General features: G+C 40.7%; 1 protein-coding gene across 12 annotated transcripts in view; it reads left to right on the top strand.

Annotated features, from left to right (window-relative positions):
* SGCZ (sarcoglycan zeta) overlaps positions 1-26,305 on the top strand; it is a 498,244-nt gene that overhangs the window by 396,177 nt on the left and 75,762 nt on the right. For 11 of the 12 annotated variants that reach the window (XM_072122046.1, XM_072122062.1, XM_072122038.1 and 8 more), the window contains one exon: positions 654-755. The exons of the other annotated variant lie outside the window; for it this stretch is intronic. In XM_072122046.1, the coding sequence (XP_071978147.1) occupies positions 654-755 (102 nt within the window). The remainder of the gene's footprint in view (positions 1-653; positions 756-26,305) is intronic. 12 annotated transcript variants of the gene reach the window in all.

Below are 26,305 nucleotides of genomic sequence, written 5' to 3'. Positions count from 1 at the left end.
ATCCTTTTATTTTCTCAGAAATCAAAGGTGCGCCTTATAGTCCAGTGCGCCTTATATATGAACCGTACCTACAGACAACAGCTGCCTTGAACTGTGCACAGGTCTGCCACCTGCTGGTCATTCATCCTTATAATCAGATGCGCCTTATAATCTGGTGCGCCTTATATATGAACCTAGATGTTTTAGCAAGAATTTATTGATGGTGCGCCTTATAATCCTGTGCGCCTTATAGTCCGGTACACAAAATAAAATGATTTTATGCTGCTTCAACTATTCCATTCTCATTTAACTTGATGGCATTGAACTAGAAAGGATTTAAAGTTCATAGATATCGGTATATTTCTATATTTTATAATATATATGTAATGTTTTATAAGAAAAAATACTTATTGCCAACACAAACAGCAAAACAAGGACAAAGCATCAAAAGTACACTACAAAGCAGACTGGCAGGGTGCAGAGTCCTAGGGCAAGCATGGCAAAATACAGGGTTCCAAAGCAGGCTTATCTATACTATACATATAATTGGGATAGGATAGAACAGATTAGCAACTGTTGCATATTTTTGAAGAAGGTCTCTGTACATGTTTACTTGTTGGCATGCATGCTTTACTACAAAGACTAAAACACTAAAATATACTTTACCTCAACAGGATGGCATGGGAAATTTAAGAGTTACCAAAAAAGGAATAAGACTAGAAGGTGTATCTGAATTTCTTCTTCCATTATATGTGAAAGAAATACAGTCTAGAAAGGTAAGTTTCAGATGTGGTCTGTTTTCTAGAAATCAAGTTATTAATGTTTTATTATTATTTTCTTTATAATTTATTGCTAAAGAGTTAAATATAAACATTGTGATCAGGGATTTTGCATGACAGTGGAAATTTACTCCATAATACTCTGTATTTTAGAGAAACTTCCAGTTTTATATTTATGGAAATTAACTTATCAGTGCACCAGGCTATACTGATAGAGCCCCAGTTCTCTATGTGCCATGCTGCCCAATGCCAGCCAGCACCATCCTTTCACACAATTTATTACTTTCTTAAAATAACAATATGATAAAAGTAAGGCCCGTTCCACACTTGCGAGTGTGATGCGATGAACTCGCATCACACTCGCAACGCATGCTGCCGGGAACGCACTGCCCGAACGCTGCACCGCGGGACTGAACTGACATGCTGAGTTCCCTCACTTTGCTTTACAAATCATGGGGTATCTATACAAATAAAATAAGACATTACAGCAAAGTAAAACGGCCGGAAAAGGGCATAGAAAAAAAATGGTAAATTAATTAGAGAAAATTAAAATTAAATTAATGAAAATTGAAAATTATTCTAAAACTTGCAAGTTGCTTTTATTTGTAAGGTTATTTGGCAGTATGAAAATAGAGTTTAAAAGATCATATGCTGAATATCACACAGTACTCGATCAATTGATATATTTGAAACAATGTTGAAAATGTCTTCCCTATACAATTTACAGTATGTAACATGAAACCAAAATTTAAGTTTCTGCTATGTTTTCATAAATTCCTGCTTTATTATGACATTATGTGGTCAAATGTGTGAATATTTTATGAATATTTTTTTCATAGTGATTCTTTACAATATTTGTTGGAAAGTATAAGTTGAGAAGAGACTCTGAAGTCTCACAGCACTTACTGTATAATATATGTGTGCTAGGTCAAGTAAAGATCACCTGTTTCAAAAGGAGGGCTGGGCTGCCTTTGCATTTCATCATATTACCAAGCTGTGGGTGAAGATGGAGTCACATATTGTGGGCTCCCAACCCATATGTAATATGATGTGGCTTACTAGGATAGTCCCAACCCTTTTGCCAGACCTTACCTCTCCAATGAAAGCAGCAGTTTACAACACCATTTTAAGAACTTAATGTCTCAAACTATTCAAATCAACATTTGGAAAGTCTGTTAACTCTCATTCTTTTTCAGGAATCAAACAAAAATGGATTTGAATTTTTTAAATTTCAAATTTTTTATAAGAATATTCTTATTTAGCAATAAAACATACACATTCAGAGTGTATTAGAGGTAAAACACACCTCAAAATTTTTGGGCTGTTTCTTCCGAGTACAGCAATACCTCACACGTGGATGTCAATTTCTGTTTTGGCTGTCTAGAAACTACACCCCAAATACATTTTCTATCAGAAAACCCCCATGTGTGAAGTGACTCCATTTTGTAAATGGAACCCCTAAAAGAATTTATCAAGGGCACATTTTAACCCCCAAGATACTGGTCCAAATGTAATACAAAGTAAATTCTGTATAGTAAAAATTGCATTTTCTTCTCAACTATCATATGGACCCATATAGGCTTTTTGTAACAATTAGTACATGTGATGATATATCTTTAAGATAAGCCGGGGCAATAGAACTGGAAGTAATGTTATACAATAAAGGGCAATTGGGACAGATGGTCCACATGTACTGATTATTAAAGTGTAACATCTCTCACATGTTTTGTTTTTCTGTCGGTGCATCTATTTTAACCTACCTGATGAAGGGGACTGTGTGCCCTGAAATCATGCAGCAAATATTATTTATGTGGACTATAAAGGTATAGTTCCTTTAGCATTTTTTTCTGACACTGAGACCCCCAATCTGTCCCTACCTATTTATTGGGTCCCCCCTAAATGGAGGCCAATAACTGGGCAACGTTCCCTCCCTGGGTAAGGTGTGAACACGTAACAATACAGACAAACAAACAAACACAATAAGGCGAGGTATACAATCCGAGTCGGCAACAGCGGGCTAGAGCTAGAGAACACAGCAAGATAGCAGTTTGACCAGCAAGGAGTCAAAGCTAAACTGGACACTTATAGGGAACCTAGGCCCTGCGACAGGTGGAAGGAGTAAGCAATTACAGATCCACAGTGTTAACTCTTGCAAGGACAGAATCAATGAGGGGAGTGGTAGACACCAGGTCAGACAGCCATAGAACCTAGTTCAGACTGCAGGATGACGAAAAACTCAGTGTCTTCTAATCCTACCAGCACGGTTAGAGGAGACAGCAGGCGCAGACGTGAAACCCCTACTTATTTTCTACCATTTATAGTTTTCTATTGCTTTATATGTTGGAAAAGCCCCTTTTGTCCTAAAAAGTGATACACTTTAATATGAGTGTCAATGTAATTTTGTAAAATTGGATAGTTGATTTGTGATATTCAGGTTCAGATTACAAGATACATATAAACACATGGTCATAAAAGCCATATCAGGTACAATATTATTAAACTTCTAATACTACTCATTTAATGTTTTATATATTTTTTGAAAGAGCGTACATACAAAAGCCACAAACTGATCTGAAAGATGAGATCTTTACCTTTAATATGACACAAAAGCATGTCACGTGATAACCTTGGGGGGAGTGTTTTGTAATAGGAAAACAGGTGAGATTACACATAAAAGAGAGAAACCTAGAAAGGGCATTTCATACACTACCTGAGGGGTTTAGTGGGGTAATACCTGGTGATAGGATGTCTTTAAAGTGTATTTAGTAATAAGTGAATATATTCATTTTTTTTTACAAATCTGCCATTTCCAGGAAGTGCTTCAAGTTAAAATATTCTAAACAGTTTCTGCTTAACTTCAGGCAATTTTTTTTTTTAAATTTGGTCAGCTACTCCTGTTAACCCAGATCTTAGAGGAGTTTGCCCATTAAAGAAAATCCCCAAATTGCAATCCCCTAGTAATGTTTACAATTACAATTTTACTCAGTTTTATTGCTGTTTTTTGCTGCTGAGTGATGGAAAAATCCCAGAGTGTGGCCGGGGACTCTCTATGCAGACCCTTCATGATTCCTCTAGTTCTCTGTACTGACAATCTGGTTACATTGTCAGGGTCCAGTTTTATATACATTTTCATTTAGCTTCTGAATATTCACAAGTATCTGAAATATAGAAAGGGAAATAAGCGGATGAGACATGATCTATAAGATACATATTATACATGAAATTCTTTGCTCTGCTATCACATCTATTACATACTGTCAGTTCTGCTATGTCCATCCCTCCCCCGTCCCTGGATAATGACCTTATCTGCCTGTAGCAAGAAGTCTCTGTGTGAGCTCATCCTAGAATGCAAGAGTGGGGGCTAGTGGCAGAGTGCTGCTCAGTGCAGCATCAGACAGGAGAGCAATAGGTCCTCTTGACCTTAATCTCAAAAGATCCAGGGTCCGGTCCAGGGGCAACCAAGATTGTGTACACCAGGACTGATGGAGACAGGTTGGAATTATATCTGTGAAATGTTGCATTTTTCTTAATTACATTAAGTTAGAGAATGTGTTGTTTTGTTATCCGCAGTACATTTAAGAAACTTTGTAGGAATACCCATTTAAGGAGGGGGAAGATGAAAAGATTTGGGAACTTTGATGGGAACTTTGCATAAAAATCTGTGATTTAGAGAACTAGACAAGGTTGTATCCCAATTTCCAGGACAATTGGAGCAACCTTTGCTCAGGCTGAAAAGATTCAGAACTGAGACAAATGTTTTGAAAATTATTTAAAGATTTAATGATTTAAATGATTTAATGATTAAATAAGTAAAATGAACTGGTATGGTAAGAGAATAACAATATTTTTTAAATAAAACCAATTTTTTTGTTTTTTATTGTTTCTACACTGTCTTTTCATACATATATTAAAAATATAAAATATATGAAAAAGGTATTGTGGATAAATTCAAAGAATAGTACAGATGGTCCCCTACTTAAGAACACCTGACTTACATACGACCCCTAGTTACAAACAGACCTCTGGATTTTGGTAATTTGCTGTACTTTAGTCCTATGCTATAATAAAGAGCTATAACAGTTATCACAGGTGTCTGTTGTTAAGATTTATTGTTAATCCTGGTTCTTATGACAACCCAACATTTTTAAAATCCAATTGTCACAGAGACCAAAAAAATTTTAACTGGGGTTACAGTTATAAAGTATACAGGTCCGACTTACATACAAACTCAACTTAAGAACAAACCTGCAGAACCTATCTTGTACATAACCCGGGGACTGCCTGTTTTGGAGACATAATTTAGTTTTGCAGATTTCTTACTTTTTAACCCCTTCCCGACGCACGCCGTATTATTACAGGTGTGGGTACATGTAGCTGGCAAGTTTTTGCTGCATATTGCAACAAAGCCCAGGTCTTCCAAAGACCCTAGGTTGTCTCGCTTTAACCCATTCATTACAATGCACGGATTTTAATGAATGAGATGGGGAATTCCCATATACTGCCATAGTGTAGTATGGCAGTATATGGTAGGATCGATCTGACAACCTATGGTTAAAATACCTTAAGGGGCTGAAAAGAAGTGAAAGTAAAAATAAAATAAAGTTAAAAAAAATGATAAAAAACACAAAAAATCAAACCACCCCCTTTCCCTAGAACTGATATAAATATAAATAAACAGTAAAAATCATAAACACATTAGGTATCTGCATCCAAACATGCCCAATCTATCAAAATATAATACCTTTTTTTTACTGTGTTTAACCCTATAACGGAAAATAGCTCCCAAAGTCGAAAATAGCACTTTTTTGCCATTTTGAAAAACACTGTATGTACTTGAGTATAAGCCCAGTTTTTCAGCACAAAAAAGATGTGTTGAAAAACTCACAACCATCTTATATTCACGTAAAAAAAGACAAAGTTAAAACTCACCTTTCCGTGCGACGTCACAGGCTCTGACAGCCATGGCTGCAATAGTATTGTGTGGGCTGGCAGCTGGCTCACACTCTGATGTCAGAGCGGCTGACTTCACAGCTATGCACCGCACAGACATGCTGCCACTGCCGGACAGATCGAACAGAAGACCTGCGGGAGGGGGGGGGCTGCTGGCTGCTTTATACTGTGTGGGCTGCTGGCTGTAAAACGGGGCAGGGGGCTGCTGGCTGCTATATACTGTGTGGGGCTGCTGGCTGCTATATACCAGGGGGCTGCAGACTGCTATATACTGTTGGGGCTGCTGGCTGCTATATACTGGGGGTCTGCTGGCTGTAAAACAGGGCAGGGGGCTGCTATATACTGTGGTGGCTGGATGCTGCTATATACTTTGGGGGCTCCTGGCTGCTTTATATTGGGGGGGCTGCTGGTTGCGTATATACTGGGGGGGGGGGGCTGTGACAAATGCATTTTCCACCGTAGGCTTATACTTCAGTCAATAGGTTTTCCCAGTTTTTAGTGGTAACATTAGGGGCCTCTTCTTATATTCGGATCGGGTTATACTTGAGTATATATGGTATTAAAAATTCAATAAAAAGTGATCAAAAGGTCGTACAGTCTGAAAAATGGTAGCATTGAAACATCATCAAAAGTCACACAAAATGACATCACCCACAGCATTGTAAACTGAAGTATGAAAAAGTTATTAGCGCCATAAGATGGCAAAATCAAACAAACATTTTTTGTACAGGAGGCTTTAATTTTTATAAATGTAGGAAAACATTATAAAACCTATACAAATTTGATATCCCCATGTTCGCACCGACCCACAGAATAAAGTAGACATGTCATTTGTGGTGCAGAGTGAAAGCCGTAAATTCAAAGCTGACAAGAAAAAGGCCAAATGCTTTTTTTTACTATTTTCACTGTAGTTGGAATTTTTTTCCCGCTTCCCAGTACATTGCATGGAATATTCAATCCCATTACTATGAAGTGCAATTTGTTACTTAGAAAACAAGCCATCACACAGCTTTTTATGCATAAAAATAAAAAAGTTGTAGATTTTTGAAGGTGGAGACTGAAAAATGGAAATGAAAAAACAAAAAAGGGCCAGGTCATTAAGGGGTTATAAAAATGAATCCTTCTCAATTGACTTTTTAAAGCCTATATAAAATAGTAAGAAAATGTGTTTGTAGAATTTAAGTTTCCATACCTGGAAAAATTATTATTATTATTAGAGTACATTAATTAAAAAAGGAAGACTACATATGTACCCATGTTAATTTGATGAGTTGATTATTGTCTCAGAAAAGATGAATATTAAATACAGGCGGTCCCCCACTTAAAAACCGACCGGCTGTTGTTGTAGCTGTTGTAGAAATAAAACTTCAAAAGGAGAATATGTTTCTAATTCTTTAAAGGGGTTTTTAGTTGCAAAACCAGATGAAAAAGTCGCTGTTGCCTCAATAGTTACCTGGTGGACTAATAGCTTCAGCAGTGCATTGACTGTTTCAGCCTCAATGATCAGTGAATAGGCTCAGTGAAGCTATTGGTGAATGAGGGGTCTCTTTTCACTGGCAAAGAGGAGATCCAGACTAGCAGTTGACAATACTGACTTTCACAATTGCGTACTCTTACTTATAGCTTGTTTAAAGGTAAAATCCCTCTTTCTTTAATAACATTGTGTTAAAGTTATAGTAACTGATTGATCCATATCTTTATTTAATATACGAATGCTGAATGATAATCCTTCCAGCATATGGCATACCAGCATTACAAAAAAAAGATATGTTTCAATTTTAAGTAAAATGTACTGAAAATGTATATATTCATATTAAATCCATGTAGTTCAGGCATGTACATGTATATAAAAGTATAGTAGTTAAAAGAGTCCATTAAAAGAGTTACATTTTGCTAAAACCAGACCTGGCCAAGATCATGATTTTAATTTTCAAACTTATGTCATGAATAATTTGTTATAAACGCATGGTATAATCATTCACAAATTTAATCTAACCTTGCCCCGAGGATAACACACCTAGAAATTATTCATATTTTCTCCCTCAGTGCATTAACATCAAGTATTCATGGTTTGAAACATTTTTGATAATTTTAGCTTTCTTGAGAACACAGCATGAGAAGCCCATGAGAACCATCATGTAAGATTTACCACGGAACCATGTGTACGTTATTGTAGTGTTCTTAAGGCGATGTTTTTCCAATTTTTGAAATTGTAGTGAACACAAAATAGTGAAGTTTGTTAAAGATATTATACTAGTATAACATTTATGTGATAATGATTACATAGCGGAATCCTGGGAATACCAGGCTTGAAATACTTGGGAGACACAAGCTTCTAATAATTTGCTAGAAAAGTGCAATTCTCTAATATCACATGGTTTGTTTTTAAATGATATAATATTGAAAAATAAAGAGGTTGCACAAAGTTTCTGATAAATATATATTAATATGTGTGAGTGATATGTATATTTATAGTTATAGATGTATAGTGATAGTTATTTATAGGCTCTTCTTTGATAAGCCTACATGCCTTACATTGTGATAAGAAGTGTGTGCCATAAAGAAATATGCTAGTTTCTAATTATTTTCTCTTGTTCAGATATAGTAGCAGTACCTTATGCGACAGTATTGTACACAGATTAATTGAGATGAATTTACCATGGGTTGTACACCAGTTTTCTGACGTACAAGCCATGAAAATTACCAATACACGGCCAGAAACAGTCACACGGAGTTTGTGGACAGGATTGGCGAGTAGGCCAGGGACCCCCACAACATAACACATTTAGTATACGCTGCACCACTTAGGCATGGTGCGATGGAGGGGGAGTATCACAACATTCCCCCCCAATTAGTCAAATGCATTAACTAACAACTTTATACTTAAAAAGATAAGCAAACTCTAAGTTTGGGTCGTCCCCCTGACCAATCACATCTATGTCTAGTAGCTAGAGGTGTCAAATAGACTGGTTGGCTGTATGGCTGCCAAGCCGGCAATATGTCCAGGTCACGTGAGACTCACCAGATCCCGAGTCCCAAAGTTATTTCAGACCTGCTCATCTCTATACATTTGGAATTAGCCCATCCTGATGTAAATGTGGACACTATACAGTTTTATAAACCCTATGAATTTCATAGTCTGTGGGTTTTGTCTGGGTAATTGATACTCCCATTTTCCCTCCTCTCAGAACATAAAAGCCAGATGCTGATGAGTAACCATGGCAGTGAAGGGCAAAATAATGGCATTAATAGGTGTTGGGAAGATATATAATTATCCTGTGTGGCTTGCAGGCTGTCTTTTTGTGACATTTTTGTAACTTTTTGGACGCAATCCTTTTCCATTGTCATGCCACTTTCTTGGTTCAGGTGCAGAATAAAAATAAAGACATTGCAGTGTCACTAAAATTTCACACAGCATTGGCTTCTGTCCGAAAATTCTCTTCTGAAAAGGTGCACTACGGTGGATTACATTTGAATATTGATGTATCCCCCTCTTTAGACTAAATACTTCAGTAGCCACTAAAAGTAACTCAAAGACCTTATATCAGAAATCTAAGAGCAGAGCAGTTTGCGGACAGTGTATAAGGTCCAGCTACAATCCTGGAATATAAATGCATTTTTTTAATGTCCTTCTCCACCAACAACATACATTGACATAGTCAAACAGCTCCCTGGGGCTGCTTTCCAACAATGTTTACAATATGACAACTACTACACATCGTAGAAAAATTATTTAACAAAACTTTATTAGGGCAGGTATCCAAAATGTGTCAGACAAATTCTCTAAAAAGGTTTTTTTGCCTTGTGTAACACAAAAATACATGACGGAGAAACTTACATAATGGAGCCAGGAACTTGGTATTTACTTTATTGATTTGATTACACAACTGTATATGTTTTATCTAAAGTAGTCTGCACAAATGGAATCTAAGAGCTCAGCTGACAAAGGCTATTTAATAAATGTCTGTTCTCCCTCCAGAAATTGAATTTTGTATAATTTAGTGAATGGATATAATTGCTATTTTCTTACTTTTTGGCATTCAATTGTCTCATTTCATGTTACTTTGAATACTAATCTACAAATTCTCAAGACAAATATATTAGAATTAATGTAATGGTTTAGGAAACATTGAACAACAGCTGCAATGAAAATACCCATGCTTATACAAGAATCCATTTTAATTAATAGGACTAAAGTTAGGATCATTGAAATGTCTAGTTTCTTATAGCAAAATAAATGCTTGGTATCAAAGCAAGAAGCCTTCTACTAATAAAAGCGCATTATTTTCATCATCTCGATTCAAATAAGTAAAATATGAAGGCTTAAAAACTGTTTCCAAATTCTAAAAAAACAATACCTGAAAGTTAAAATTAGATCTTTTTTTATTTCAAATGTATTATTACAAAGACGGTCTAAACTTCCGACGATGGGTTTTGCATCAGACTAGGGATCCTACCCCAAGGTGCAAATAATTCAAAAAGTTGTTAATAAAAGCTGAGCGTTCATTCCATACAAACTATACAAGCTTCCATGTGTTTGACAAAGGCCCAGTGGGCTGAAACGTCTACTGAAACACTGTTTATTTTGAATAAAACTTATTTGCATAGTGTAGCAAGAAGTGTTGCACAGTTTTTGAATTATATTTCAAATTTATGTTAATTGTTTTTATTATTTCTATTTATTATCTAATTTAAGTTGAGTGGAACAATTAATGATATCTTTAGGCATTTCATAATAACTTTATGTATAACTGTCATTTCAGATGATTTTTAATATTGTGTGGGAAAGGAGTACTGTGAACAAGGGGGCTGCCTTGCAAAGTAGCAAAAAAGGGGGGGAGGTGTCCCATTCTGGAAAACTCCTTAGCATATTTCACATAAGCCCTTAATTGAGTATGTCTCCAATTGAATATGTCTCCAAATGCTAGCAAGGAGGCCTTAAGGGGAACTCTTACTCCCTGAACCTAGTCAAAAGCCACTAACTCAGCTTAACCAGTTCCCTAAACTGTACTGAAGAGATGCAACCATGTTGAAATATTTGGCTTCAATACTGTTTGGCTTCAATCTTGCTTGGCTTCCTAAAAGTTATTCTTAATTTTAAGGGGGCTGCCTTACCAGGTAGAAAAAGAGGCACTGTTTTCCTTGTACCATCCTGGAAAACTTGTTTGCACATTTCCCATGAACATTTTTCTATTTATTAAGAAGTTTTACTTATTTTTTAAAGAAACAGGTTGCAAGGTTCTTTCTCATAGAGATATATTCCAGTCTGTGTAGTATCTGTTTATAGGGCTGACATCTTACATCTAATCTCCCTTTGTTTGTTTACATAGCTCTGGGCAGGGGCGGACTGGCCATAGTACCCACCGGGAATTTTCCCGGTGGGCCGGTCGGTCCTGGGCCGGTGTTGGGCCGGTGCGGAGCTCGTCCGGGGCCGGTCCGCACTCCCTCCCTTCAACTTTTCATCTAATCTATAGTACCTGCATCGTACGATGCAGGTACTATAGATTAGTACACAGACGCAGCGCAGCACCGCTGCTTCTGCGTCTGTGTATACACTCAGTGGAGGAGCGCTGACACCTACCAGATGTCAGCCTGCCTCCATGTAGCTCCGCGGCTTGATGTGAGAGGCGCGGAGCAGTGACGTCACTATCCCGCGCCTCTACACCAAGCTGCTGAAGACCGGGGACGAGACGAACCTGCACCATAGAGGTGAGTATTATGGTGTTTTTTTGTTTAAATTATAGAATTGGGACATTAAATCTTTATCTGGGGCTGGCGGGGGCATAAATTATATGTCTGGGGCGGGGGGGGACATTATTATTTATCTGGGGCGGGGGGGGGACATTATTCTTTATCTGGGGCTGGCAGGGGGCATAAATTATATGTCTGGGGTGGGGGGGCGCTATTCTATATCTGGGGCATGCAAGGGGCATTGTTTATATGTCTGGGGCGCGCGAGGGGAGGGGGCCTTATTCTATTTCTGGGGCTGGCAGGGGGCATTGATTATATGTCTGGGGGGGGCATTATTCTATATCTGGGGCTGGCAGGGGGCATTAATTATATGTCTGGGGCGTGCGGGGGGGGCATTATTAAATATCTGGGGCTGTCAGGAGGCATTAATTCTATGTCTGGAGCAGGCTGGGTCCATTTATTCTTTTTCTGGGGCCGACTGGGGCCATTTATTCTATTTCTGGGATAGGCTGGGGCCATTAATTCTATGTCTGGGGTAGGCTGGGGCCATTAATTCTATGTCTGGGGCAGGCTGGGGCCATTAATTCTATGTCTGGGGCAGGCTGGGGCCATTAATTCTATGTCTGGGGTAGGCTGGGGCCATTAATTCTATGTCTGGGGTAGGTTGGGGGCATATATTCTATGTCTGGGGTAGGTTGGGACTATTAATTCTATGTCTGGGGTAGGTTGGAGGCATATATTCTATGTCTGGGGTAGGTTGGGGGCATATATTCTATGTCTGGGGTAGGCTGGGGCTGATAATTGTATGACTGGGGTAGGCTGGGGGCATTCATTTTATGACTGGGGAAGGCTGGGGCCATTATTATTACGCCTGGGTCATAGTCGGAGCTCTATCAATACTGGGGTGGGGGGGAGGGGGTTAAGGGGGGTAAAGGAGAGAAAGAAGAAATAAAATATCCTATACTATTACAGTATGTTACATTATGGGGCACTATTTGTGTGGTACTAATATTGTAGGGGGCTCTATTACAGTATATGGGGCACATTATTAGTGGTAGCAGAAGAAGGGACAATGAGAAAGTGCAGAACATAAGACGTCTGTGTGGTAAACTCTGCAGGAAAGCTGTGTACCTGGAGGAAGAGACAAGGTGATGGTGGAACTATTGGAAAAGATGAGGAACGAGAACAATCCGGGGATACGTCACCTGATGTCACTGGATGCAATAGGTGAGGATCTCATGTGTTTTCTGTAGCTGTATATGATACATACTGATTTTTTTCATGTTCGCTTTTCATGTTTATATATGTAGTATTATAGTAGTTATATTCCTGTACATAGGGGGCAGTATTATAGTAGTTATATTCTTGTACATAGGGGGCAGTATTATAGTAGTTATATTCCTGTACATAGGGGGCAGTATTATAGTAGTTATATTCCTGTACATAGGGGGCAGTATTATAGTAGTTATATTCTTGTACATAGGGAGCAGTATTATAGTAGTTATATTCCTGTACATAGCGGGCAGTATTATAGTAGTTATATTCTTGTACATAGGGGCAGTATTATAGCAGTTATATTCTTGTACATAGGGGGCAGTATTATAGTAGTTATATTCTTGTACATAGGGGCAGTATTATAGTAGTTATATTCTTGTACATAGGGGGCAGTATTACAGTAGTTATATTCTTGTACATAGGGGCAGTATTATAGTAGTTATGTTCTTGTACATAGGGGCAGTATTACAGTAGTTATATTCCTGTACATGGGGGCAGTATTATAGCAGTTATATTCTTGTACATAGGGGGCAGTATTACAGTAGTTATATTCTTGTACATAGGGGGCAGTATTACAGTAGTTATATTCTTGTACATAGGGGCAGTATTATAGTAGTTATGTTCTTGTACATAGGGGCAGTATTATAGTAGTTATATTCCTGTACATGGGGGCAGTATTATAGCAGTTATATTCTTGTACATAGGGGGCAGTATTATAGTAGTTATATTCCTGTACATAGGGAGCAGTATTATAGGAGTTATATTCTTGTACATAGGGGGCAGTATTATAGTAGTTATATTCTTGTGCATAGGGGGCAGTATTATAGTAGTTATATTCTTGTGCATAGGGGCAGTGTTATAGTAGTTATATTCCTGTACATAGGGGGCAGTATTATAGTAGTTATAGTCTTGTACATAGGGGGCAGTATTATAATAGTTATATTCTTGTACATAGGGGCAGTATTATAGTAGTTATATTCCTGTACATAGGGGGCAGTATTATAGTAGTTATAGTCTTGTACATAGGGGGCAGTATTATAATAGTTATATTCTTGTACATAGGGGCAGTATTATAGTAGTTATATTCTTGTACATAGGGGGCAGTATTATAGTAGTTATATTCTTGTACATAGGGGGCAGTATTATAGTAGTTATATTCTTGTACATGGGGGCAGTATTATAGTAGTTATAGTCTTGTACATATTGGGCAGTATTATAGTAGTTATATTCTTGTACATAGGGGCAGTATTATAGTAGTTGGCTTGTATATGGGAGAAGGTATGGTAGTAGTTTTATTTTGTATATACAAGGCAGGATTGAATGTGTTATTCGAAATGTGTTATTGTAGCATTATTACTGTACATAGGAGGCAGTATCAATATATTCTTTCTCTGAATTGTACATGTATGGCACAGGGGAAAGGTATTTAAGGCTTATCGGGTCGTGTGTTTGCATCATTTACTGATCGACAGGTCACATTCTTTGCACATTAAATTCACTTAATGCAAAACAAGAACATCTTTTCCAGTAATGCCATCTACCAACAATTTGTCTGTTATAACCCCATCCACATTATCTGACCACACCCACTTGTTTTGACTCTGCCCATAAAATGGGGCCACTTTTATAGTTTTTTCCAGGGCCATTTTAAATTCCCAGTCCGCCCCTGGCTCTGGGCAATGAGGATTAATCCCTTCACTTTTTGCTTAATGTTTGAAAATACTGCTCATAGCATACTACAGCAGGTAGTGAGCAAAAAGAATTAACACAATCTGGTAGTCAGAAAATGGAGAAGTAAAGCTGTTACTAAGGGAGACTTTGAGTGGGGGTTACTAAGGGAGACTTTGCAGCCTGTTTCTTTAGAAAATAAGCAGAATTTCTCAATGAAGTATATTACAGAAATATTCACATCATCCCCCTCCCCTACAATATCAAAAATGATCTCAAATGACAATTGCTCTTTAAAGCTCTCCCATTTATTTAAAAGCTATTTTCCATCTATTGTAGTGCCTCATACAGTATGTGGACATAACATGATACAATGACACACTTATTCCATAAACACAGCTGCCACCACTCATAAATATGGTTTATGAAATCCCTACACCTGGAAAGCAGACATACACCAAGATACATACACCTTTTACATACACTTCTTATGTGTCGTACAGTTTACCCAGACACACACTGCTTATAGCTAACTGCTAGCACATAGACACTCACCGGGTAACTTGGCTTTGCAGTTATTCACCTCTATAGATGTATAGGAACATACAATTTAATATGCAAAAGGAACAATGCTTATCAGCCATAAAAAAGATGAAATAAACAGACATAAAAGCAAAACAGTAAAATAAAAAGGGATAACAAAGAAAAACAGACCGCTTACTAATTAGATTAGCAAAGAGAACCAAGGAAATTCCAGATAGCTCTACAAAACTTGTTGCATCTCCTTGAAACTGACAATGATTGAATACTGCTATGCTCTTTTGAATTACCACCTAATATGCTTTGTTATGTCAGAGGGGCGTGGCTACACCTCAATCAAGGAAGGATTTTGGGGACATGTTTCCTAATTATGTCATATCTTCTTATATTGTTCTCCAGAGAAAAAGATATGCTGAGTACGTTTCCCAGCATGAATTAACAAATCCAACAATATCAAACACCATTATAAAATGTTGGGTCAATTATCTAATAACTATTTCTTGGCTCTCTGACTCCAAAACCCTTGGGAATGGGTGATAAGATGGAAGGTTTTATTTCTTCAATTTATCATACAAAACAAAATTTAAAGCATCTTCGCAATTGAACAGTGTAGAACAAAAAAGTTTCAGATTTTTGCGCAGTAGCGTTTTTGCAGTTTTTCTGCAACTTTTGCAACACGTGGTGCACTGTTTTTTAATGGATTCATTGTAACAAATGCCGCTGTTTAGATTAAAGATAGATTTATTTGCCAAGTGGAAATTTTCTAAAAGTCGCAAAAATTTTAAACAGCAATGTAAAAATGCATTTAAAAAATCATTTTGGATCTAGAATGATTTATTTAGACACATCAAAAATTGTATATCAAACCATTGGGGTGAGTAAATTCAAAGGAGATGTAAACTATATATAGAGAAATATAGGGGCAGATTTATCAAGCAGTCTGAAAGTCAGAATATTTCCAGTTGCCCATGGCAACCAATCACAGCTCAGCTTTCATTTCACCAGTGCTCATGAATATTTTAAAGGGGAGCTGTGATTGGTTGCCATGGGCAATTGGAAATATTCTGACTTTCAGACTGCTTGATAAATCTGCCCCATAGTCTTTATTAATCTTACATAATCAAACAGTAATAGGTTAGCACAACAATGGAATACATGCAGAAAAGCAATGTATGTGAAAGAAATAAATAGACATAAATGGACATAAATAGACATAAATAAATAAAAAGTCTGGACCTGAGGTACAATGGTAATGTAACAGGGGCTAGGAAACAATGAATGCACATTGAATAGCACATATGGCATACACAACAAACCACTAGTACATAATTACCATACCACGGATTCAAACATACACTGCGCGACCACATCAAAAATTATGAAAATTTTAACAAATGAACAAAACTGATGATTACAATTTTTTTTTTTTAATTTTGGAAAGACGTTTTTATTAACAAAAAACGTGAACTGTATTTTGGCTGCAATGTGCAGACAATATAACCTAAAACAATATTATAAATAAATGGGTAGATTTATCGGACATCTGACTTTGAGACTTTTTTCACGCAAAATATTAGCAACTTTTTTTTTTACATTTTTTAAAAGGCGCCTCCTCTACACCATGGTGGCAATGTTAGACTAACTGCCAAATGTGTGCAATTTAACACAAGGAGAATCCACCAAAGACAAATTAGACAAAGAAACATAAAATTGAACTAGAAAACTAGAAAGATAAATGATAAATCTCCCTCGAGGTTTCATTATCAGTTTAACTGGATGACAAACGGATTTAACATACAGCACTGATACTGTATTATGAACATTAACTCTCTGTGCTAAGCCAACCTAAAGTTCTGTGCCCTTACATTCAATTCCTGTTCATCTTTACTATAATCACTGCTTCTTAATTTTAGCTGCTGATTTTGAGACACATTTTTGCCTAATGAAACTAAAATTACAGTAAAATATTTAAGTTTTTCTCACATTAGGTAACTTGCAATTGATTCCGTGTTTCTGCTAAATTATCCCAATTTACATGTTAAATACTGTTTACAGCACCTCAGGTCTAACAGGTTCTCAAACCTTCTCTTTGAGCTAATGAAGATTCTTAATGCGTATAGTAACGGATGTGTTACATATTCCTACATAACTAAAATGTCAAAACACACTTTCAACCTATGTATTAGATATATTATTGTTATCATTTTCATTATGAACTTAATCTTGTCTGCACCATGTTTAGATGGTGTTAAATTCGTTGAGGAGTTTTGAGCAAAGTGGGGGCAGGTAAGAAAATGAAGTAACGTTTTTTCTAGAGATGAGCGAACACTAAAATGCTCAGGTACTCGTTATTCGAGACGAACTTTTCCCGATGCTCGAGTGCTCGTCTCGAATAACGAACCCCATTGAAGTCAATGGGAGACTCGAGCATTTTTCAAGGGGACCAAGGCTCTGCACAGGGAAGCTTGGCCAAACACCTGGGAACCTCAGAAAAGGATGGAAACACCACGGAAATGGACAGGAAACAGCAGGGGCAGCATGCATGGATGCCTCTGAGGCTGCTTAATCGCACCATTATGCCGAAATTATGGGCAACAGCATGGCCATGACAGAGTGACAGAATGAAGCTAGATAGCATGTAAAACATCCAATAATTGACCCTGACACTATAGGGGACGGCATGCAGAGGCAGAGGCAGCGGCAGCAGGCTAGAGAGTGGCATGGCGACATACCCTAATTGGACTCAGGCTTCAAACCAATGGGTGTCAGAGAGGAACCAAAGGAGGTGAGCAAGAAGCGCTCAAATAATATCGGTACATGATAAAAGTTTGCCAGTATATTTTGTGGATTACACAGCAGGGTGGCGACAAAGTTAACATGGAAGCCATGAAAACAACCCAAAATTCTGCCTGACACAGCTCGTTTGATAAGGGGACCATGTATGCTTACAGTTCATGCCAGTCGCTGCACTGGCTGCCAGTCTCCTTTCGAATACAGTTTAAAATAATAATAACCCTCATCCATAAAGCTCTGTATAATGCTGCACCCCCCTACCTCTCCTCTCTTATCTCAGTCTATCGCCCAACCCGTGCTCTTAGATCCGCCAGTGATCTTAGATTAACCTCTACCCTAGTGCGGACCTCCCACTCGCGTCTCCAAGACTTCTCTAGAGCTGCACCAATTCTATGGAATGCTCTGCCCTGGACTATCAGACTAATACCTAACCTCCAAAGTTTCAAACGTGCTCTTAAAACCCATTTCTTTAGGCAAGCCTATAACACTCATTAACTGCATGAAGTTTTAACTCTTCTACTAACCCGTCCTGTGTCGTCCTCCCATCTGTTATCCAGCAACCAACAGGCACCAGACTTCTCTGCAGTCCCATTCACCCTGGACCTGGTATATAAGATGACGGCTGAGTGGTTCAAGCGACAGCAATTCCATTTATTATATTTTGTTCTATTCCCTAAGAAGAATGGCTTGACCGTTAAATATTCTTTTACCTCGTGTTACCCCATCATCTTCATAAACCGTAAGCTCTGGCGAGCAGGGACCTCACTCCTGTTGTTCCATACAAATGTTGTGCTCTGTTACAATACATTTGTATTTGTTTCCTATGATTTGTAAAGCGCTACGGAATATGATGGCGCTATATAAATAAAGATTATTATTATTATTATTATGGAGGCAGTGAACTAGTAGTAGATTAAAGGTGCTGCAACTATGTTAGTTGGATCTTGGGATGGAGCTGGCGCTCTGCAGCCAGGCGAGCTTTTGCCAATCCAAGCCCCTGTCTCTAGGCTACTCCCCAAACAGCACTTCTAAGAACCTTTTGTATAAGATCAAGTGTAGTAGCGTTCTTATAAGTTTAGGATATGGCGGGTGAGGGGAATGTAAACAGATGCGCAAGAAGCGCTGAAATAATATCCCTAAATGGTAAAAGTTTGCAAGTATATTTTGTGGATTACACAGCAGGGTGGCGACAAAGTTAACAACTTTGATGTGGAATGCCCTGTAATAGCTCTTGGGCGGTGTGCCTTTTATCGCCTAGGCTCAGCAGTTTCAGCACCGCCTGCTGTCGCTTAGCGACGGCACTGCTGCTGTGCCTAGAGCTACCGACTGATGGCGCCATGCCCACGGATGGTAATTCGGAGGAGGAGGAGGTGGAGGAGGGGTGGGAGGAGGTATAGTAGGCCTTTGAGACCTGGACCGAGGTAGGCCCCGCAATTCTCTGCGTCGGCAGTATATGACCAGCCCCAGGGTCAGACTCGGTCCCAGCCTGCACCAAGTTAAGTGTAGTAGCGTTCTTATAAGTTTGGGATATGGCGGGTGAGGGGAATGTAAACAGATGCGCGAGAAGCGCATGATGCGCATGGAGCTGGCGCTCCGCTGCCAGGCGAGCTTTCGCCAATTCAAGCCCCTGTCTCTAGGCTACTCCCCAAACAGCACTTCTAAGAACCTTTTGTATAAGATCAAGTGTAGTAGCGTTCTTATAAGTTTAGGATATGGCGGGTGAGGGGAATGTAAACAGATGCGCAAGAAGCGCTGAAATAATATCCCTAAATGGTAAAAGTTTGCCAGTATATTTTGTGGATAACACAGCAGGGTGGCGACAAAGTTAACAACTTTGATGTGTAATCCATGAAAACAACCCAAATTTCTGCCTGACACACCTCGTTTGATAAAGGGACGATGTATGGAGGCAGCTATATGGACGGCTTTTGGAGGTAGCAATGGAGACAACGTGTGGAGGCTGCTATGGAGACAATTTAATTTGGATAGTGCCTGTATGTGGCAGTCCCAAACATTTTTCAAACCAGAGGAGCAGGTAGGTGGCCCTCCAGTAAAATGGAATAGATTGAGTGCCTGTATGTGGCAGTCCCAAAAATGTTTCAAACCAGAGGTGCAGGTAGGTGGCCCTGCAGTAAAATGGAATAGATTGAGTGCCTGTATGTGGCAGTCCCAAAAATTTTTCAAACCAGAGGAGCAGGTAGGTGGCCCTCCAGTAAAATGGAATAGATTGAGTGCCTGTATGTGGCACTCACAAAAATTGTTTCAAACAGAGGACCGGGTAGGTGGCCCTCCAGAAAAATTAAATGCATGAAGTACTATAGCAAGAGCCAGTGGGCCCTGTCAAAAAATAGCCATTTTCCTCTGCTTTACTGTACAAAGAGGAGGAGAAGGAGGAAAATGAGGAGGAGGAGGAGTGGATCAATTATTCAGGTTGAGCTTCCTTCACCTGGTGGAGATTGGAAATTCTGAGAAATCCAGCCTTTATTCATTTTAATAAGCGTCAGCCTGTCAGCGCTGTCAGTCGACAGGCGTGTACGCTTATCGGTGATGATGCCACCAGCTGCACTGAAAACCCGCTCGGACAAGACGCTAGCGGCAGGGCAGGCAAGAACCTCCAAGGCGTACAGCGCCAGTTCGTGCCACATGTCCAGCTTTGAAACCCAGTAGTTGTAGGGAGCTGTGTGATCATTTAGGACGATGGTATGGTCAGCTACGTACTCCCTCACCATCTTTCTGTAAAGATCAGCCCTACTCTGCCGAGACTGGGGACAGGTGACAGTGTCTTGCTGGGGTGACATAAAGCTGGCAAAAGCCTTGTAAAGCGTACCCTTGCCAGTGCTGGACAAGCTGCCTGCTCGCCTACTCTCCCTCGCTACTTGTCCCGCAGAACTACGCACTCTGCCGCTAGCGCTGTCAGAAGGGAAATACTGTTTCAGCTTGTGCACCAGGGCCTGCTGGTATTCATGCATTCTCACACTCCTTTCCTCTGCAGGGATGAGAGTGGAAAGATTTTGCTTGTACCGTGGGTCCAGGAGAGTGAACACCCAGTAATCGGTGCTGGAATAAATTCTTTGAACGCGAGGGTCACGGGATAGGCAGCCTAGCATGAAATCTGCCATATGCGCCAGAGTACCAACGCGTAAGAATTCACTCCCCTCACTGGCCTGACTGTCCATTTCCTCCTCCTCCAACTCCTCCAACTCCTCTTCTTCTGCCCATACACGCTGAACAGTAAAGGACTCAACAATGGTCCCCTCTTGTGTCTCACCAACATTCTCCTCCTCTTCCTCCTCATCCTCCTCCACCTCCACCTCCTCCGATATGCGCTGAGAAACAGACCTGAGGGTGCTTTGGCTATCAACAAGGGAATATTCTTCCCCTGTCTCTTGTGACGAGCGCAAAGCTTCCGACTTCATGCTGACCAGAGAGTTTTTCAACAGGCCAAGCAGCGGGATGGTGAGGCTGATGATGGCGGCATCGCCACTGACCATCTGTGTTGACTCCTCAAAGTTACTCAGCACCTGACAGATATCAGACATCCACGTCCACTCCTCATTGTAGACTTGAGGAAGCTGACTGACCTGACTACCAGTTCTGGTGGAAGTTGACATCTGGCAGTCTACAATCGCTCTGCGCTGCTGGTAAACTCTGGATAACATGGTCAGTGTTGAATTCCACCTCGTGGGCACGTCGCACAACAGTCGGTGAGCGGGCAGTTGGAGGCGGCGCTGCGCTGCCCTGAGAGTGGCAGCATCTGGGCTGGACTTCCTGAAATGCGCACAGATGCGGCGCACCTTCGTGAGCAAATCAGACAGATTGGGGTATGTCTTGAGGAAACGCTGAACTATCAGATTTAACACATGGGCCAGGCATGGCACATGTGTCAGTCTGCCGAGTTGCAGAGCCGCCACCAGGTTACGGCCGTTGTCACACACAACCATTCCCGGCTTGAGGTTCAGCGGTGCCAGCCACAGATCAGTCTGCGCCGTGATGCCCTGTAATAGCTCTTGGGCGGTGTGCCTTTTGTCGCCTAGGCTCAGCAGTTTGAGCACCGCCTGCTGTCGCTTAGCGACGGCACTGCTGCTGTGCCTAGAGCTACCGACTGATGGCGCCGTGCCCACGGATGGTAGTTCGGAGGAGGAGGTGGAGGAGGGGTGGGAGGAGGAGGAGGCATAGTAGGCCTGAAACACCTGGACCGAGGTAGGCCCCGCAATCCTCGGCGTCGGCAGTATATGAGCAGCCCCAGTGTCAGGCTCGGTCCCAGCCTCCACCAAGTTAACCCAATGTGCCGTCAGCGATATATAGTGGCCCTGCCCGGCAGCACTCGTCCACGTGTCCGTGGTCAGGTGGACCTTGTCAGAAACGGCGTTGGTCAGGGCACGGATGATGTTGTCTGACACGTGCTGGTGCAGGGCTGGGACGGCACATCGGGAAAAGTAGTGGCGGCTGGGGACCGAATACCGAGGGGCGGCCGCCGCCATGAGGTTGCGAAAGGCCTCGGTCTCTACTAGCCTATAGGGCAGCATCTCCAGGCTAAGCAATCTGGAGATGTGCACATTAAGGGCTTGGGCGTGCGGGTGGGTTGCACTATATTTGCGTTTCCGCTCCAGCGTCTGGGGTATGGAGAGCTGAACGCTGGTGGATGCTGTGGAGGATCGTGGAGGCGACGATGGGGTTTTTGTGGCAGGGTCCTGGGCAGGGGGCTGACTAGCAGCTGACACAGGGGAAGGAGCAGTGGTGTGCACGGCCGGAGGTGAACGGGCTTGTTGCCACTGAGTGGGGTGTTTAGCATTCATATGCCTGCGCATACTGGTGGTAGTTAAGCTAGTAGTGGTGGAACCCCTGCTGAGCCTGGTTTGGCAAATGTTGCACACCACAGTCCGTCGGTCATCCGGTGTTTCCTTAAAGAACCTCCAGACTTCTGAAGATCTAGCCCTCGCCGCAGGAGCCCTCGCCACGGGAGCTTCACTAGTTGACACATTTGGCGCTGATGCACCAGCTCTGGCCCTGCCTCTCCGTCTGGCCCCACCACTGCCTCTTCCAACCTGTTCTGGTCGAGGACTCTCCTCCGTCTCAGAAGCACTGTGTTCACCCGGCCTCTCAACCCAGCTTGGGTCTGTCACCTCATCATCCTCCGATCCCTCAGTCTGCTCCCCCCTCGGACTTCCTGCCCTGACAACAACTTCCCCACTGTCTGACAACCGTGTCTCCTCATCGTCGGACACCTCTTTACACACTTCCACTACGTCAAGAAGGTCATCATCACCCACAGACTGTGACTGTTGGAAAACCTGGGCATCGGAAAATTGCTCAGCAGCAACCGGACAAGTGGTTTGTGACTGTGGGAAGGGTCCAGAAAACAGTTCCTCAGAGTATGCCGGTTCAAATGCCAAATTTTCCTGGGAGGGGGCAGACTGGGGGGGAGGAGGCTGAGGTGCAGGAGCTGGAGGAGTGGCGATTTCGGTGACATGGGTGGACTGCGTGGAAGACTGACTGGTGGTGGACAAATTGCTCGAAGCATTGTCAGCAATCCACGACATCACCTGTTCGCACTGTTCTGGCCTCAACAGTGCTCTACCACGAGTCCCAGTAACTTCAGACATGAACCTAGGGAGTGTAGCTCTGCGGCGTTCCCCTGCTCCCTCATCAGCAGGTGGTGTCTCACCCCGCCCAGGACCACGGCCTCTGACCCCTGCAGTAGTTGGACGCCCACGTCCCCGCCCTCGTCCTCTACCCCTAGCCCTCGGGTTAAACATTTTTAAAATGAGAGTTATAACTTTATTTTTTTTTTTACTTTTTTTTGTTTTTTTTTGTGTGTTTTTTTTTTTTTTGTGTTTTTTGTTTTTTTTGAGTTTTTAAAACCAAACAATGCTATCCTATTGCTATGGCTATTTTCTAGCCAAGTATCAAAGCACACTACTATGCCAGATGAGATGACACTGAGTTAGTGCCTAATTGAAATCCAACCCCTACTAAATTTTCCCACTTCGGTCTTTGCTATGGATATGTGTGTCACTAAGCGCAGAACACAGCGGTCGCAAGTCTCACTACAAATTGCTCAGAATTGGCTAGTACATGCACTGCAGAAAGTACAGCCACCAGCAGATCAACCAGAAATCAAATATATAGAACGCTACTGTATGCGTAAGTAAGCTCTTTGTATTCTCCTATGGCTATTTTCTAGCCAAGTATCAAAGCACACTACTGTCAGATGAGATGACACTGAGTTAGTGCCTAATTGAAATCCAACCCCTACTAAATTTTCCCACTTCGGTCTTTGCTATGGATATGTGCGTCACTAAGCGCAGAACACAGCGGTCGCAAGTCTCACTACAAATTGCTCAGAATTGGCTAGTACATGCACTGCAGAAAGTACAGCCACCAGCAGATCAACCAGAAATCAAATATATAGAACGCTACTGTATGCGTAAGTAAGCTCTTTGTATTCTCCTATGGCTATTTTCTAGCCAAGTATCAAAGCACACTACTGTCAGATGAGATGACACTGAGTTAGTGCCTAATTGAAATCCAACCCCTACTAAATTTTCCCACTTCGGTCTTTGCTATGGATATGTGCGTCACTAAGCGCAGAACACAGCGGTCGCAAGTCTCACTACAAATTGCTCAGAATTGGCTAGTACATGCACTGCAGAAAGTACAGCCACCAGCAGATCAACCAGAAATCAAATATATAGAACGCTACTGTATGCGTAAGTAAGCTCTTTGTATTCTCCTATGGCTATTTTCTAGCCAAGTATCAAAGCACACTACTGTCAGATGAGATGACACTGAGTTAGTGCCTAATTGAAATCCAACCCCTACTAAATTTTCCCACTTCGGTCTTTGCTATGGATATGTGCGTCACTAAGCGCAGAACACAGCGGTCGCAAGTCTCACTACAAATTGCTCAGAATTGGCTAGTACATGCACTGCAGAAAGTACAGCCACCAGCAGATCAACCAGAAATCAAATATATAGAACGCTACTGTATGCGTAAGTAAGCTCTTTGTATTCTCCTATGGCTATTTTCTAGCCAAGTATCAAAGCACACTACTGTCAGATGAGATGACACTGAGTTAGTGCCTAATTGAAATCCAACCCCTACTAAATTTTCCCACTTCGGTCTTTGCTATGGATATGTGTGCCACTAAGAGCTAAACACAACGGTAGCAAGTCCCCCTGCTAATTCCTCACAAAATGGTACTAGATGCAAATTAAAATAAAAAAAGTAGAACGTTATTGTAGCCCTAAGAAGGGCTGTTGGGTTCTTTGAGAATCACTCCTGCCTAACAGTAAGCTAATAGAACACCCTAACGCTTTCCCTGACCAGCAGCAGCTCTCTCCCTAGCGGCATCCAGACACAGAATGATCCGAGCAGCGCGGGCAGCGGCTAGTCTATCCCAGGGTCACCTGATCTGGCCAGCCAACCACTGCTATCGACGTGTAAGGGTACCACGTCATGCTGGGTGGAGTGCAGAGTCTCCTGGCTTGTGATTGGCTCTGTTTCTGGCCGCCAAAAAGCAAAACGGCGGGAGCTGCCATTTTCTCGAGCGGGCGAAGTATTCGTCCGAGCAACGAGCAGTTTCGAGTACCCTAATGCTCGACCGAGCATCAAGCTCGGACGAGCATGTTCGCTCATCTCTAGTTTTTTCCTCTCTCATCAATAAGGTATAGCAACAGCAGTAGCTTTTGTATCCTATTTTTTTTTAAAGTTTTCCTGCATTGAGCAGTGAAACTGTTAGAGTCTGTATACAGCACATGAAGCTAAAAGTTAACTCCTTATATACATAGATAGCATACTAATTTAGCTCTAAGTAGTCTGTGAGAGTATGAAGAAAATTTTTACAAAAGGAAGAGCAATTTTTGAAAGAAATTAAAATTTACAGTTGCCTGTTACATGGTTTAATATGTGTTAACGTATTCATTCTTCATATAAAAGTGTTGAGATATGTAATTCTGCTGAATTAAGTTTTTTACGCCTGTTTACCAAGTTAAGCCATTGCTATGTTGCTGTAGTTTCAAGAGTTGATCCATTAGCATAAAGGGTAAGACTTCTGATTTGAAAACTGATGTAAAACCCCTTATAAATCTCCCCCAATAACAATATACATAATATTTAATTGACTGGGGGATTTTTGTTTTCTTAATTATAGTTTAAATTAAAATTTTGTTAATATTGCTAACTATATTCCTCGTAAACTTTAAGTTTGATCAACTACTTTTGATGAAATTCATTTTTATGACAATCAATACATATTTTTACATATCATAAATTAACCTTTTCTAAAATTATTTCAAAATGACAAGAAAAATACATCTTATTTGTTGCCTACTTTGCTGGTAGCAAATGTGTGAATATTTTGGAGACTTTTCAGTATTACTGCTTTTACTATTCATCTTTTTTTCCAGATATTTTACTGCAAATAAGGTCATATTGACATCGTCATTGTTGGTCCATGATAGCGATTGAGGATGTAAGAAGTTCCTGTTTTTTCACAGCAACAAGGACAGTGTGAATAATAATTACAGTCTTGGAGTTTAATTTTAGTAAAAAAAATCTGGAACTCCTTATATAATAGATTGCTATCATGTAAAGAGTTCCATTCCCAGCAGTGATGGTGGTTGGTGCC

The sequence above is a fragment of the Engystomops pustulosus genome, chromosome 1, assembly GCF_040894005.1.
Source record: "Engystomops pustulosus chromosome 1, aEngPut4.maternal, whole genome shotgun sequence".
NCBI lineage: Eukaryota > Metazoa > Chordata > Amphibia > Anura > Leptodactylidae > Engystomops > Engystomops pustulosus.
The sequence above is the reverse complement of the archived record's forward strand: the minus strand, read 5'-3'. Positions and strand labels throughout refer to the sequence as shown.